The 16,714-nt window shown below is 44.1% G+C and overlaps 1 protein-coding gene across 1 annotated transcript; it reads right to left on the reverse strand.

The window, feature by feature from the left end:
- Positions 1-765: 765 nt before the first annotated feature.
- On the reverse strand, positions 766-16,347 carry Mrgn1 (Mahogunin ring finger 1). Its single transcript, XM_028322291.1, has 15 exons — positions 16,136-16,347; positions 15,508-15,626; positions 15,150-15,421; positions 14,889-15,076; positions 14,578-14,732; positions 13,706-13,888; positions 13,509-13,574; positions 12,859-12,999; positions 11,620-11,748; positions 11,152-11,259; positions 10,339-10,509; positions 7,348-7,465; positions 5,783-5,904; positions 5,066-5,141; positions 766-1,072 (listed from the first exon to the last, which is right to left on the reverse strand). The coding sequence occupies exons 1-15, from the start codon at positions 16,221-16,223 to the stop codon at positions 954-956; spliced, it is 2,055 nt and encodes a 684-aa protein (XP_028178092.1). The 5' UTR covers positions 16,224-16,347; the 3' UTR covers positions 766-953.
- Between the last annotated feature and the right edge of the window lie 367 nt (positions 16,348-16,714).

Consider the following 16,714-nt stretch of genomic DNA (forward strand, 5'->3'; position numbering starts at 1 on the left):
GCGGCGACTCACACCGTCCGAATATTATAAAATCGTCATTTCCGTGCACATTATGGTGATTCGACCCATTTTTTTGAATAGCTTATCTACTTGTAATAACATAGAGGCAGAGTAAATACAAATGAGTAGGCCATCTTCATAGAAACGCACCGAGCGCGGTTTGTATGTGAACGCGCGCCTGACAAAATTCGGCGCAACTCCGCTATTCCACGCTAAGTTTTGTCAGTGTGTGTGTGCGCGTCGCATACGTATTGGCGCGCTCACATACAAACCGCGCTCGGGCGTTTCTATGAAGACGACCTACTCATTTGTATTTACTCTGATAGAGGTCTGTTTATACGCTACACTAGTTCGGCGGAATGCGGACGTTGTTGCGTACTAGAGGCGGCCGAGCTGCGGCGTGGGGTCACACCGTCCGACTATTAAAACCGTCAAAACGTCATTGCCATGCACATAAAGGTGATTCGACACATTTTTCTGAATAGCTTATCTACTCGTAATAGCATAGAGGTCTGTGGGCTGAGTGTGAGTTCACATCAAACGCGCTCACTAGTGCACGTTTAAAAATGTATGAAAATTTTAGTTTTTTGAACGTTTCCCGCTAGGGGCGCTGCACAATCCGTCATACATTTAGAGTAGGCGCACACCGTTGATTTTTCGTCGGTCGATAGTTTAGTCGGGCAGTTGATCAGTATGGGCATGTATGGGAGTGCGCACACTACGCCGATTCGATTTGGTCGATTCCTCATACAAATTAAAATCGGGCACAACTATCGGCCAACCAAAAATCAACGGTGTGCGCCTACTCTTAATGTCATTAAAACTCACACTAGGCCCCCTGTTTATACGCTACACTAATACGGTGGAATGCGGTAGGCGACGTTGTTTCGCACTAGCGGCGGGCGGGCCGTAGGGGGGGCACCCGAGGAGGGGCGCGCGGGAGGGGCGCGGCGCTAGCAGGCCGTGTCGGCGGCCAGCGGGGCCCCGACGGGCGCCAGCAGCTGCCGCGTGGACGACGTCGAGCTGTACGAGTCGCCCGACGACCGCACGCTCGACTGGCTCAGGGGGGTGCCTGGAAAACAATTGGTTTCATAAGTCATGATCACGTCTATAGTCTGCGAGCACGTAGAATTTTGTGACCCCAAGCTACCCATCCTTATTGCTTGCGCGTAATTATATTGCTGTTGCGGTCGCACACTCACTGCGGGCGCCGCGACTGTGCGACGGGCGCCCGCAGTAGTTGCTGCCCGCAGCAATATAATTACGCGCGAGCGATAAGGGTAGGTATCTTGGGGTTCTACGTGCTCACAGACCGGGTTTTATCGATAGTTACAGGTTTATTCATCGTTTTATGACACCTGTATCATGCGACCAAATAATCTATTTTTTACGATACACTCCATCGTGACTATTGATGTGCCGTTCCCGAGAACGCTCTCCTCACTGAGAATATTCTCGGGAGCGCTCCCGGGGGCGTTCTCCTAAGTGAGAAAGGTTGAGAATCATGTTTATCAAATGGAAATAAACAAACTTTCTTAAGTAAAATAGTTTCAAATTAAGTCGACAGATAAGTGTATATTAAACAATACACTCTATTTGCAGAGAAAGGCTATATTCTCAGTGTTCCCGAGAATATTCTCGGGAACTTTCTCGGCAATATTCTCGGCAACTGTTCCTTTATTATATTTTATTTTTTTCGTCGTGAAATGTCGTTTTAATGATATTATGTAAGATAACAGAAATTTCTTTTTACATGCAATTAAATAACATAACTATCATTTTTTTCGTTTTTAACACGCTTTTATTAGGTCGTCGTGTATGTAACTAACTATGGAATGGAATCTTAGAATCTGAATTACATGCATTTCTAAGTCTTGTATCATCATGAAACTTTATGCAGATTAGATGACAATACAATATTGTGGTACCAGCTGGTCTGATGATGGGACTGGAATAGGGTTTCTGATTTCTCGACCTATTTTTTTTCTCGAGTTTCGAGAATTCTCGAGGCCAAAGTCTCGAGTTTTCTCGGGTCTCGAGTCTTTTAATGAAAACAGCTGAAATCGGTTGAAATTTAATAAAAACAGGTTTTTTTAATCTAATATACCTACTTTTATGCACAACAATCAATATTAGAATTTAGTAGGTACGACTTATTTTAGTGAGGAAAGAAACAAAAAATAAAATCTTCTATCATAATTAATATTTACTAATAATCATAACAAAAGTCATAAAGTAAAATGTTTTCGTAGTCCAGGGTAGGTCTAAACGGTGAGCAAATAAGGAAAAAATGCGATGGCTTATTTATTGCCTTTAAGGCGGAACAGAGTTCGCCGGGTCAGCTAGTTAGAAATAATTATGATATTTAGGTAGGTATTACAGCTGAATATACATAGGTAGTTTCTTTGCAAATATTTTTACAGTACTTTAAGGATAATTATCAATAAAAATCTGGAGCTACAATTGAATCACTTGTTTTCTAAAGAACACAAGTCCAAATAGCAAAATTACGATAAATAGTTTTTTTAATGAACAAAAAAAAATGCTTTTTAATAATTTTTTTAATTTCTTACACATAACGACTTAAATAAACTTTACGAGGAGGCACGAGTACCTAACCTAACGTCTGTTAGGTAAGGTAACTGTCTAGTTAACAAATTTTTCAGTCTTTAAATCAGTCAGATTAAACATACATAATAAATATAGCATACTCGTTGGTGAACATTATTTATTACTTAGTTTCGATTGAGATCATGACTTGCAAATCAAATCAGTTAAAAAAGAAAAGACTAGGCCAGTCTTAAAGCAACGTTGACCTATTCAATAATTAAAAACTTACTTTTGTCTAAGAAAATAGGCTTTCAAGAATATTAAAGCTTCAAAATCGAAACTCGAGAATTCTCGAGCTCCGGTAATTTTTTTCTCGTCTCGAATGAAGCCAAATTTCTCGAGTTTTCTCGAGTTCGAGAAAGCTCGAGCAGAAACCCTAGACTGGAAGGTGGCCAAAGGAACTCCTAAACGAAACGGTGGAATCACATCGAATTTGGGTTCATTGGATTTGTCTTTTCGATATCTTTAAGTGCTAGATAATGTCCAGGGTCCTAATGATGGAGTCAGGAGGTGGCCATAGGAACTCCTAAACGAAACGGCGGAAACTCATCGAGTTTGGGTTCGTTGGATTTGTCTTTTCGAGCACTTTAATGCTAGATGATGTCCAGGGTCCTGATGATTCCTGTTAGTAATTAAAAGCGTGTTTTTAGTTTTTTAAACTATTCTTTACATTTGACATTAAGGGCATATTTCACAATCGCTTAGTAAGGGCCTGTTTCGCCACTTCTGGATAAGTTGTGTATAGCCTGTCTGACGGATCATTTGACACATTTTTATATAAAATACGTGCTAGCTAGATTGAACTTAGTCTGTACGAGATTAGAATGGTTCTTAAACAGTTGAAAAACAACAAGACACCGTAATCACGGCTGAGCTTCTGAAAGCAGGTGGAACGCCGGTACTAAAGGCTTTTCAGAAGCTGTTCGATTCCGTCATCCTCAAGGGAATTACGCCTACGGCCTTGGCTAAGAAGTATGGTGATACTCCTCTTCAAAAAAGGCGACAAAACCTTGTTGAAGAATTATAGACCCATTTCGCTTCTGAGCCATATCTATAAGCTGTTTTTGATAGTCATTACGAATTGTCACGCTAGCTGGCTTGACAACTTTCAGCCCCCCGAACAAGCCGGTTTCTGAAAAGGCTTTAGTACCATAGACCAGGGTTTCCCAATTTTTTTTGCCAAGGAACCCTAATTGATTATACTTTTCCTAGCGGAACCCCCGTACTACTCCGCCCGCACGCCCTGCCCCTTCCTTGTGCGTAAACAAGTCGGTGCGAGCGAACAACGTCGGTCACGAAACGTGGGATAATATTTTTTACGGAACCCTTGCGGCCTTTCCACGGAACCCCAGGGTTCCGCGGACCACCTTTCGGAAACCGCTGCCATAGACCATAATAATACACGCTACGGCAGATTATACGGAAGATCAAGGAGTATAATCAGCCACTTTGCGTTTGTGAACTATGAGAAAGCCTTCGATTCGATTGAGACATAGGCACTATGGGCACTTGCTGCAGTCTCTCCAACTGTGCCAAATTGACTATCGATACATTGAAGTGTTGAAAGGCTTGTACAAACACGCCATAGTAACAGTCCGAAACCTATCCAGTTGCAGCGAGGGGTGAGACAGGGAGACGTCATCACCACCGCCCTAGAAGATGTTTTCAAGCTTCTGGACTGGAGCGGATTTAGCAGGAAGATCTAGGCACAATGCTCGATGGCCTCAATAGAGTCTCTCAACAAGTGGGTCTCAAAATGACCATGGACAAGATTTAAAAATCATGTAAATGTATTCTGTCGAGAACACTGAGAATATTCCCGGGAGCGTTCTCGGTTCTCGAGAATATTCTCACTGGGAATATTGCCGGGAACGAGAACTTTCTCAGCGGCACATCTCTAATCGTGACTAAAATTGCATGAAGGTATGCAGTTTCTGGTAAAGATCACGGGTAGAACAGGACCGTTCATTATGGAAAATCTTGGGGGAGGCCTTTGTCCAGCAGTGGACGTCATTTGGCTGAAACGAACGAACGATGCAGTTTCCCACCACCCATGCGCCTCTTCCTCGAACGGTTTTCGAGAAATCAAGTGTTACCATTAATTTGTTAGCCAATCGATAAGTCAATTAAAATATCGATAGCAAAACGATTATGTTGGTGAAAATTAAGAATGCATATTATGTACTATTGTTACTATTTAAACCATTCGTACCTCTCGCAGAATAAATACAAATGAGTAGGTCATCTTCATAGAAAAGCCCGAGCGCGGTTTGTATGTGAGCGCGCCAATACGTATGCGGCGCGCACGCACACACTAACAAAATTTAGCGGTGAGTTGCTCCGAATTTTGTCAGTGTGTGCGTGCGCACCGCATACGTATTGGCGCGCTCACATACAAACCGAGCTCGGTGCGTTTCTAGGAAGATGACCTACTCATTTGTATTTACTCTGGTACCTGGAAGAGATGTGACGTGATGCGGCAACGCCCAGCGCTGCGGGGTGCATTCCCCGGGCACGTTGTTGGCTGGCTCCTGCAACAGATTGCAACACTTAGCACTGTCACAACTACATACTTAAACCAACAGCGAATGATGCATTCTACACAAAACATGAACACACTACCACCCAACACAACACAAACACAAAATGAATAGTAATACATGAGATGAATGCGCAAATTAAACACAACGGAAGCGACAACAAATACAAAATAAGTCTAAAACGATGACGACGACCTTGCTGCGATTGGTTTCAACTTACACGATCACAAAGAAACATTTTCTTACTCTACCAATACACAAAAATAACACTCATTCATCCAAATTCTGAAATATTATAGACATATTTGTTGTTTTGATTTCATTACTGAAATTTTTTACAATTTTTTAATAATACACGTTTCTTTGACTTTTCCTCACTCCAGCTAAAGAGTGCAAACAAAAGCTGAATAACAACGCTTTTTCAAGTCACAATAAAACAATTTGATTGATTGATATCTGCATTGCAAACAGTCTCAAATAAGCGATTGAGATTTATTCCACCAACTCATTATAAGCCTAATCGCACTACATACTCACTGCTCCGTACCTACAAACTAAAAAGAAATGCAAATAAAAACAAATAAATGTCGCAAGCCGATGACGTCACACGGATGAGCGGCGAGGCGACTTACGATCTTGGACTTGGCGCTGGGCACCGTCAGAATGGTGGTGGTGGTGTCTTCGGGCGTGAAATAGTCCGAGTCCTCGCCGACCGCTGGTGACCCCGCCTCGTCGCGGGATTGACTGCCGTCCGCTGGAGGGATGGGGCGTTACTAATGTACCTACTCGCTTCCAGGGTTGAGAAGGTGCCATAGACAAAACTTCTTGAAAAAACTTGGTCTGGGTTTTTTTTTCATCTTTTGTTTCACTTTTAAAATAAATGAAAAGGGAACTCCTTATTATTGTTCAGTTTTTATTTTCTTAGGCCCTTCATTCATATTTTATTCAGCTAGCTGTACTGGAAATTTTATTAGGAAGAAGAAGGACACACCTCTGTTACACGGTAGGTCGTGACGTGATGTGCCATAAAGTCATAGATTTATTTACTTCAGGTTATAATATTATTTTCTATAGACTATAGATAAAATAAATACTTATAAAATCAATTTTAAAGTAAAGTTTATTCTAGAATCTAGACTTTCTGGCGCGACACGACACAAGAAATTTGTCCCTGGCTTCATTTCAAACACTACGTTCATGATTGAATGGTTAATGACAGAAAAGTAAATATTATACAATGCAAATCAATTTAGTTTTTTCAGCATTCTATTAAAGCTAATTTTTTGCAACCCAATTGGTGAATCTAATTCTAAGTTAGGCAAACGTGTCTACTAGAATGAGTAATATTTCATTAACAATGTATTATATTTATTTTTCTTGACTGAGGATGCTCACAGTCACACATTCCACAAAGTAATGGTTTAATCGTATAAATACAATTTGTATAAGACGATAAGGAACATTTAGACTGACATAAAAGACCAAGACGTAGAGGGAAAGCGTTTACAAGTTTATACATACAACATTCAAGCTTAGACACAGGGCAACCCTGCTAGAACACTGCAATGTTCCTTAGTTTTCGGAAGACTGCATAACCAGACAAAATTCACATGAAGCTCAGCAGAACTTGATTCTTAGAAATTATAAGTTTACATAGGTAATTTTGCAATAGAGATGGTGAAATTATTATTTTAGACTCACTGCCTTCTTTATTGTAACAATCTAAACCGATTCGTTCCTTTAGGTACCTCTATGGAATCACTTTCGATTGGTCTTTACTGAATTAAACATTAGAGTCTTGAGCAAAAATCAACGATAACGTCACCGAAGTGGTGACTATGCTGCATCACTCATATCGCATACGATTTAAATTCTTCATTAAGTATTTATTACTGCCCTTTTCAGGGCCCTTACATGGTGTGAAATTGGTTTAATTCTCTCTATAGCCCGGTCTCTGAGCACGTAGAACTTTGTCTAATGACCCCAAGCTACCCATCCTTATCGCTCGCGCGTAATTATGTTGCTGTCGCGACAGTGCGACGGGCGCCCGCAGTGAGTGTGCGAGCGCAACAGCAGCATAATTACGCGCGAGCGATAAGGATGGATAGCTTGGGGTCATTGGACAAAATTCTACGTGCTCAGAGACCAGACTATAACCCGCGAAGTTTGACAAGCGTGTTATAAGCGTGGTACGTACAGTGGTGGTGGTCGGGCTCGTCGGTGTCGGTGTCGTCGATGTGCGCCAGCGCCGGCGCCGCCAGCCGCAGCGCGCCGCCCGCCGCGCACCCCGCGCAGCCCCCGCAGCCCGCGCACGGCTGGGTTACGGAAATGAGCTTTAAGTAGGGCCACAGAATAATAATAAGTACTACGTACAGAAGATTTACTTCGCGAAGGTATTTAAAAAAATGTATGCTCAATGTCATTAACAATATGGTGTAATTTAGCCTGTCTCAAGAGTCAAGCACCATTTTGTTGACAAACGTCAGTGATCGGCACTGCGCCGAAGCTATAGGGCTGACTTCGGTAAAATGATGTGACGTGAGGTGCCAAACTGCGGAAAATGGCGGAGGAAATACATGATTTAGCATGAATTATCATGAATAATAACTACTTATTTACCTCTCAGTGTCTTGAGGCAACTTAAAACAGTAAATTCTGTGTTTTTATTATTATTTAGGCAGTTAAATACTGCACAGTATTTAGTACACCATTTTCTTTATTATCTTCCATCATACACAAGAATACGCGTGCTTTTTTTTTCAAATAAATGATCAGCAAGTACAGGGACATACCCTAGCCGCCTCGGTCACCAGATCTCACACCATGCGACTTTTTCTTGTGGGGATATCTCAAGTCAAAAGTTTACAGCAAACAATCCTTAAATAATTCAGATTCTGTAAGAAAATATCCGCCGTGAAGTTGCAGGAAAATTATTAGCGCGATTTGCTCTCGCATAGTTGCGAATGTAATGGTCCGGCTGTGAGAGTGCCTATAGTAAAACGGGCATCATTTAAAAGACATTGCCTATAAAAAATTTAATCCACATTGTTAAACTCCAGTTTGCATTAGTAATAAATAATAAAAAATCATTAATTTATTAGTATTCATTTTTGAAGTTAAAAAATTCCCACTGGCTGGACACCCTTTATTTCTTCTTCACTTCCCAATATTTCAATATACACCGGAAATAATATTCTACTAAGAATTCATGATTCATGTTTTTGTGTTTTAATGCCGGTTTTCTATAATCAATCTTTGAAAATCAACTGTCAAACGTCATTATGTTTTTGGTCAAAACATTAACGGTTTTCAAAGTTTTTACATAATTTCAGATTGAAATTTGAGAGTTGAAGGTCATTTTCGTTTTCGTTTTCGTTTTCGGCCGAAAATGAGACTGCAGCCGAAGCTTCGTTTTCGTTTCCGTTTTCGGCTGAAAATCCATATTCGGTCGGACACTACTGTTAGACTAAGAGCTAGTGAACGCCAGACCTACGTCATTTTATAAAAGCTGAGAGTTTGTCAGAGTGAGTTCCAACTCCTTGCCAGACAGTTTGTTTAGGGTAGCTCCCAAAACCACCATGACCCAAACTTCATAATTCACCAACATTATATCCTATATTGGGAGCATACGCTGACAAACTTTCAGCTTTTATAAAATGACGTAGGCGTTCACTAGCTCTTAGTCTATGTGGCATGTGACATTTCAGACTATGGAGACCCGACCATGTCTCAAATGTCGCATCCATTATAGCAATGAAAACCCCCAAGGAGTTCAGGGTATTCAGGCAAGTAACGTAATTCCATTTGCGATTACCTATAAATGGCTAAGCAGATACATAATTTAAGGTCCCATTATTTGTATTGTATTGCTGTTGGTTTTCCGAATAAAATAAAATAAATAAATAAATAACCCCAAGATTACAATAAAAAAAGTCTCGGTTCATAAAAGACTGCCGGAAATTGGCGTCTTTTTTTTTTCGCGCGGGCATCGACCAAACTTTGTTTTTTGATTACAAAATAGTGTAATAAACCAAACTTACTACGACATGAATCTCACTATTTTGTTGCAATTTCTTAGAAAACTTGCGCACAAAAAGCAAATCTTGTATGAAAATCATCAAACTTCTAATGCTCGTAACTCAGTTCAGACTGAGTTTAGAGGTATACATGCCATAGTAAGTTTGGTTTATTACACTATTTTGTAATCAAAAAACAAAGTTTGGTCGATGGCCGCGCAAAAAAAAAAGACGCCACTTTCCATACAAAATCTGGCATTGCCATTTACCCACTTGAGAATCGCTGCTGATTGAAGCTAGAGCAGGGGTTCCCAAAGTGGAGGAGGGGAGGTGCAAAGACCTTTAAAGGGGGGCACGGGCCATCTGCGTAGTTAAGTCTATAAAACCTGTGAATCCTGTGATCGGTGAGAGAATTCATTCCAGACTGTTGATACGACCAATAAATAATCTGGAGTGGAGGATGGGGGGCGCAGAATTTTTTGTGTCGAAAGGGGGCGCGTCTCAAATAAGTTAGGAAACCCCTGTAATCTAGTGTGTCCACCAAAAATTTTATAAAAAAAAATAAAACCGACTCCAAAAAACCTACACTAAAACGTAGAAAAATAATTACTAATTACCTACTTATTTGTTAGGACGAATTATTAATATTTATGTAGGTATACCATGATTGATACTTCTGGAGTCGGTGCCAAGATTATGAAACATGTAAAGTATGCCTGCACCGACTCCAAAAGTATCAATCATGGTATACCTACATAAATATTAATAATTCGTCCTAACAAATAAGTAGGTAATTAGTAATTATTTTTCTACGTTTTAGTGTAGGTTTTTTGGAGTCGGTTTTATTTTTTTTTCCTCGTGCTCCGAGCTGGAGGCCGGCTGCTGTGCGCTCGCGGGCACTCACCCCGTTGGTGAGCGGCCGCGTGAGCAGCGGCGACAGGCGCTCGGCGTCGCTGTCGGGCGCGGCGTCGGGCTCCGGCCCGGCGAGCCTCGTGCTCCGAGCTGGAGGCCGGCTGCTGTGCGCTCGCGGGCACTCACCCCGTTGGTGAGCGGCCGCGTGAGCAGCGGCGACAGGCGCTCGGCGTCGCTGTCGGGCGCGGCGTCGGGCTCCGGCCCGGCGAGCCTCGTGCTCCGAGCTGGAGGCCGGCTGCTGTGCGCTCGCGGGCACTCACCCCGTTGGTGAGCGGCCGCGTGAGCAGCGGCGACAGGCGCTCGGCGTCGCTGTCGGGCGCGGCGTCGGGCTCCGGCCCGGGCGCGGCGGGCGCGCGCACCGAGCCCTCGTCGTCCGAGTTGGACGCCGACTGTGACGCCGGTTCACGCGGGTAGTCGAGGCTCAGGGACGACTGGAAGTCGAAAAAATCATTTTACTTCGGGATATTTCACTCAAAGGACATCCACTGCTGGACAAAGGCCTCCCCCAAAGATTTACACAGTGACCAGCCTTCCGCATCCAGATGCTTCCCGCGGCGCAACCGGTCGCAATGTAATATCATTGTGCCAAACTCCAGTTTTTACAAATGTTTAAAAAATATGGCGACTGATGTGTGTCACAAGCTGCGAGTGCGCCCTGCTCCCTGGAGCTAGGGATGTGATGTAAACACCATGAAAGTAAAACAGCCACCTAACTCAAACAAAAATCTAAATATATAAAAGGAGAAACTGACTCATTGACATATCAACGCACAGCCTAAACGGCTAAACGTAGGCACTTGAAATTTAGAAGGGACGTAGCTTAGGTACCGTAGAGGTGCACTAAGAAAGGAATTCCCGAAATTCCCACGGGAACGGGAATTAGCGGGAAAAACCTTTTGTATGAAAAATCTAAACCTCTTAAGTTAGACGCTTGAAATTTGGCAGGTACCTTAGAAAACTTAAAGCGTAGTTACAACAGGATATTGCAAAATTCTCACAGGACCGGGAGTCAGCGGGAAAAAACATTTGTATAAAAAAATCTAAGCCGCGTAATGAAGTGCGCGTAATCTGACCTTGGTGCGCTTGTCGGCGAGCCCGTTGTGCGCGCACAGCAGCGGCGAGTGCGCCGCCTTCTCCTCCGCCTTGGCCTCCTCGCGCGCCAGCAGCACCGACATGCGGAACTGCACAAACATTAGGGGTTCCGTTAACTTATCGCTTTCAAAAAAGGAAAACAATTATAAGAAAAGTTCTTGTGTGGTGAGTTATACTCATCGGTACCAGATGGAGAACATTTTTTATAATTTTTTAACTGGCCTCAAACTGCCAGTCGCTATAGACATTACGAAATCTACCTACTACGGTAGATAGAATCCCTTTAATTATGTTCCAGATGCTACGCCACAACGAAAACGAACATTTGATCAATCCTTTTGAAGATATTATTCAATCAAAATTATGATAAAGTTCATAATGAACTCAACGGCGAAATGTCATCCATTCCGATACGAAGCTAGTGAAGTTAGCAGGATATACAAGTATACCTCTGGAGTGACGGCCTGCTCGCGGGCCTTGGGCTCGTCCTTGGAGGCGGAGCGCTTGCGGCTGCCGCTGCTGCCCAGGCTGGTGGACGAGCTGCGCTCCAGGTTGCAGCGGTTCAGGATCTCCGCCGCCTGCGCAATAGGTTACTGTTAGCACTGCCGGCTGGTGTACGGTGGAGTTTAACTCTATTCCATTTGATCACCCAGGTGATGAAAGTAGAATAGACCATATTAGTGATGCATGATGTTACAACTACCAGTTGTTGTAGGATGCCTTTTTTTACGATTCTACATTAATTCCTGAGATGATTGCCCGATTTAATCATCACGATTAAAATATTCGTGGTGAACAGTGAACATTTAATCGGCGGCGTAAACGAACGAACATTTGGGAATTGAAACGTGACATGACATGACAAAAGAACATGAAATGACAGTTCATGAACTCAGCCCTAAGTCATTTACTAATGGTAAGGTTAAACGATTGCTTAGGGAGAAGCCACAAGGTGCGGTGCGGTCGCGGGCGCGGCGCCGGAGCGTTGTCGCTGTGGCGTCTTGCATATAAAAATCAATGATATGCCAAACGGTGCGTTCCGGCGCCGCACTGCAGGCACACCGCACTTCGATTGAACGAGACGGTGTCGTATTGCGGCGCTGCATGCCACATGGGTACAGTGATGCGGCAAAATGTTTGCGGGGCACCGTGTAGCTTCTCACTTAAGGTACAATTTCAAGACGGGCCGCAGACCGCAAACTGCAAAACTCTATGAAATGCAGCGCGGCATTAGTAGCTGCGGCGCGCGCCGCATTTTTCGAGCGCGAGCTTCGTCGTCTTGCCAGCGCCCGTGCATCGTCGACGCGTCGCTGATTCAGCAGAGTTGCGCGTGTACTTGCAAGGCAGGGACGATGATGGCCGACCAAAGCCGACGAAGCCCGAGGGTTATGCTGTGTACCTGCGAGGCGGTGTCGGTGTCGGGGCTGGCGATGGCGGGCGCTGAGCACAGAGACGATGATGGCCGATCAAAGCCGACGTAGCCCGAGGTTACGCCGTGTACCTGCGAGGCGGTGACGATGATGGCCGATCACAGCCGATGAAGCCCGAGGTTACGCTGTGTACCTGCGAGGCGGTGACGATGATGGCCGATCAAAGCCGACGAAGGCCGAGGGTTACGCCGTGTACCTGCGAGGCGGTGACGATGATGGCCGATCACAGCCGATGAAGCCCGAGGTTACGCCGAGTACCTGCGAGGCGGTGTCGGTGTCGGGGCTGGCGATGGCGGGCGCGGGCCGCGGCGCGGGCAGGGCGCGCGCGGGGTGCGGCCCGTTCAGCGCCTCCAGCAGCGACACCGGCTCGTAGCCCGCCGGGATGTTCTCCATGCTGCCCTGCGGGTGGAAAGGGAACGCTTTTAATGTGGAACTATTGACAGTAAAGTTAAAAAGAAAATTATTGACGATATCTCAAGTCTGCTAAAATACGATAGCTGTGTATTTTTTGTCGAACTATCCTAAAACGGTCCTTGAATATGGTGCTCGCAAATGGATCACAAAGCACTCTTACATCGGGCGGGCAGGTGATAAGGAAACATTAAGCAACGCGTGGCATATGGAGCAGCAGTTGGCCAGGCTACTTAGGACTTTATTCACATCAGGAGAGAGGAAGAAAGACGAGAAACAGGGCGCATCATATGGTTGGCGTGGATCTGCAGCATGCAGACGGGGCAGCAGCTGGCCGGGCTCCTGGCTACGAGGGGCTCCACTCACGTCAGGTGGACTAGCTGCGGGCGGCGGCACGGCGGGCGAGGACGCCACGCGCTGCAGGGCGCGGATCTGAAGCAGGGCGCGGCGGACGGGCAGCAGCCGGCCGGGTCCTGGCTACAAGGGGCTCCACTCACGTCAGGTGGACTAGCCGCGGGCAGCGGCACGGCGGGCGAGGACGCCACGCGCTGCAGGGCGCGGATCTGAAGCAGGGCGCGGCGGACGGGCAGCAGCCGGCCGGGTCCTGGCTACGAGGGGCTCCACTCACGTCGGGCGGGCTGGCGGCGAGCGGCGGCACGGCGGGCGAGGACGCCACGCGCTGCAGGGCGCGGATCTGAAGCAGGGCGCGGAAGGGCGCGCGGCAGATGGGGCAGTTGTTGGCCTGGTAGCGCAGCGAGTCGGCGCACGAGTTGCACAGGCACAGGTGGCGGCACGGCAGGATCAGCGTGTCGCGCACGTCGCACATGCAGATCACGCACTCTGATCCGCCGTCTTCGGTCTCCTCGTCAGACGTTGGCTAAGAAAACATAAGTTTTTGCTGTCAAAATCCCCTTATGGTTCAAGCCCGAACACACGCAGCCGCAGGCGACGTATCGCCGCGACGCTACTGTTTCCCTTATTTCAATGAGACTATATTCTATAGGTGTGTACGGATTGCGCGATCCTGAGTTACGCGTAGTTGGAAAACACTGTCCACGCGTACATTGGATACGCGCACAGCTCCTGTACGGACCGCCGCGAACCTGTACGCGAGGTCAATCGATCCAGAGCGCTTCGCGAGCCCCGAGCGCCATGACTCCGACAAACTTAGCGGTATTTTCATTATTGAAACTCGAAGAACACGCGTGTTTATTCATTTTGCCGTCCAAATATAGCGTAGCCGGCCGCGTGCGTCCTCTTTGACGCGCGACCAAAAACCGACAGACGGTGGCTCGCGCTGCGAGTTGGTACACGTACCCCAAGTGAACACGTAGCTGCAGGTATGGACTAGGCGTTCCGGATACGCGTAAACCGTACGCACCTTATCACTAACTTCTTCTATTCACTATCTTCTTCTATCACTAGTAAAAGGAAGTAATTTCATAGAAATACAGAAACCAGCTGCGTCATACGATACGTTTCCTGCTGTGCAGCTTCAAATGGTACCTTTACCTAGCAAGATGATTAAAATTGAGTCATACCTACTTATAAATGAGGATACTATACCTTACTGTCAAGATTCTTGTTTTCGATTCCATAGATTTCCTGAAGCAAGTAACACAGACCGTCCACAAAAAGTTTCTGTTTCAAGGCCTTCAACACATAAGTGCCGTCAGAGTGCTTCTCCACCACTGCTATGGTGGTATGAGATTGGCGAATTTCTATAAGAATGAGATTCACATTCAACAAATTGTAACAAGATAAGGTAAGTTAACTTAAGTTCATAAGAGAAAGGCAGTTATTCTTTTTGCAAAATTCTATGTTATAAAAATTCAAGAAAATAAGATCTAAACAAAGGTTTTTTAATGAACACTTACCATCTTGTCCTTCATCAACAACACAGTAAATGGCAATGGGGATTATTTCCCGGTCTGCATTGTACGAGAGGTCCTCCTCGGGATACTTTGAGGGATCAAACACATGGGAGATTTGGCAGAACTGCTGGTTGGCTCCCTTCTTGTAGTGGTACGTCTGGGACGTCATGGACGGATCGCGAGGGTAGTAACTACAAAGAAAAATAAAAATCTGAAGAATGGTAATTAATACAACTTTTTGTAATTAATGAAATCAAAACATACACAACTCCAGCTGGGGTCACTTCCTCGGTGCAAAAATAGAATATAGTTATAGCACATCTTGCATCGCAGTCAAATGTAAATTCAATGTTGTAGTATGTCCCCTTCCCGTGATTATCCAAGGACTTCAATGGCCCATCTCCAATTTTATTTGAGTCGGCTATCTTTCCCACTGGTTCAGGACAACGAACAAATCTTAGAGATTCTTTCCGGATGTTAATTGAACTCTTCAACGTTTTTGTGGGCTCATTAGACTGAGGTGGTGGATATGGGAACTGTAAACATTGAATGTTAATTTTAAATGTGTTAGTATGATTAGATAATGTTATTAAGTGTATATTGTACATTCCTGTTTACTTACTGGAGTAGGTCTGCTGCCAAGAAAGTTGAGATCAGCATTTTCTCCAAATAAGTAAGCCTCAGGTTGAGGAGTATCAAATCTTTCACCGCCCATAATGAAATGACTTCCAAAATAATTCCCTGCTTGTAAACAAACAACTATATTATTAACAACAAGGCAAACCTTATTAGCAGCACCTTTTAGAATGAAACAGTATTTATTAAATATTTTATGTCTGAAAAGGAATTTTCACAGCTTAAAACAATTATTTAAGAAAACAGAATTATTACTGCTAATGGCCAGGTTTTACTGTAATGCATCTTCATATTCTAACTAACCAGCTGTTTTATATCATTATCATCCAATTTACATTAGTCTACAAAAAGCTAAGCTTCAGCTAAGTCAACTTCGGCAAGTGGATCATATTCATCATATAAATTTACCTAAAAGACAGTGGGTGGGACAGGGAATTGTAAAAAAGGATCTTTTTAACAAAAGAGGAAACTTAATCAACATGCCACTAATGGTAATATCTATGCAAACAAATGTTTATATACATTAACCTTCACTAATAATGAATATAAGTAGCAAAGTAAGTAAATAACTTAACACGAAGAAGGGAAAATTACCAATAGAAAAAGATACTAACCCGATCTTGGAGGATATTTGTACGCGTGATTAGAGACCACGTCTGCTTCTTCTACTCCAGCATTTTGTCTGCTGGTCAAGGCACCCATCACTTCTTTAATTTCCACCACAAATCTGGAATATTTTGGGGAAATTTGCAAATTAATTTACAAGCAAACACAACACAGCACACAGACAAAATCTGAATTGACAAGCAGATTTGACACTGACAGTGACAATCTCTATTATTTTTTTTATAGATCACTAGCAAAGGCGAATGAAGTGTGCACATGTGAATAATGATGCTACTTAATCAATTGAAATATCGATAAGTGTTGGTTTTTCGTGTATAGTTGCGCAGTCATTGTACAAAAAAGCTTTACAGAGTCATTTGACGAGGATACAAAAAGTTTTAAGTTGCTTTTATTGGTATTTTATGATTTCGGTTGGTGCTCCGAGCACATCTCCGAGCAAAATAAATAACAATAGCACAATACATTACAATGTCTTACACATTATTAAAACATGGTGATGGTCAAAACGAAGTGATATTTTGCTCAGTGATGGTCATGGTCGTCATGGTCACATTCATGATTCATGC

The sequence above is a fragment of the Ostrinia furnacalis genome, unplaced genomic scaffold, assembly GCF_004193835.3.
Source record: "Ostrinia furnacalis isolate ACB-3 unplaced genomic scaffold, ASM419383v2 OfSCF7606, whole genome shotgun sequence".
NCBI lineage: Eukaryota > Metazoa > Arthropoda > Insecta > Lepidoptera > Crambidae > Ostrinia > Ostrinia furnacalis.

What these genes read in the sequence shown, in the direction of transcription:
- Mrgn1 (XM_028322291.1), bottom strand. Translation starts at nt 16,223, where the DNA reads ATGGGTGCCTTGACCAGCAGACAAAATGCTGGAGTAGAAGAAGCAGAC. An exon ending in ACAAGAATCTTGACAGTAAG is followed by an intron (nt 13,889 to 14,577) that starts GTATAGTATCCT and finishes ATGTTTTCTTAG; the next exon opens with CCAACGTCTGACGAGGAGAC. An exon ending in AGCAGGCCGTCACTCCAGAG is followed by an intron (nt 11,260 to 11,619) that starts GTATACTTGTAT and finishes ATGTTTGTGCAG; the next exon opens with TTCCGCATGTCGGTGCTGCT.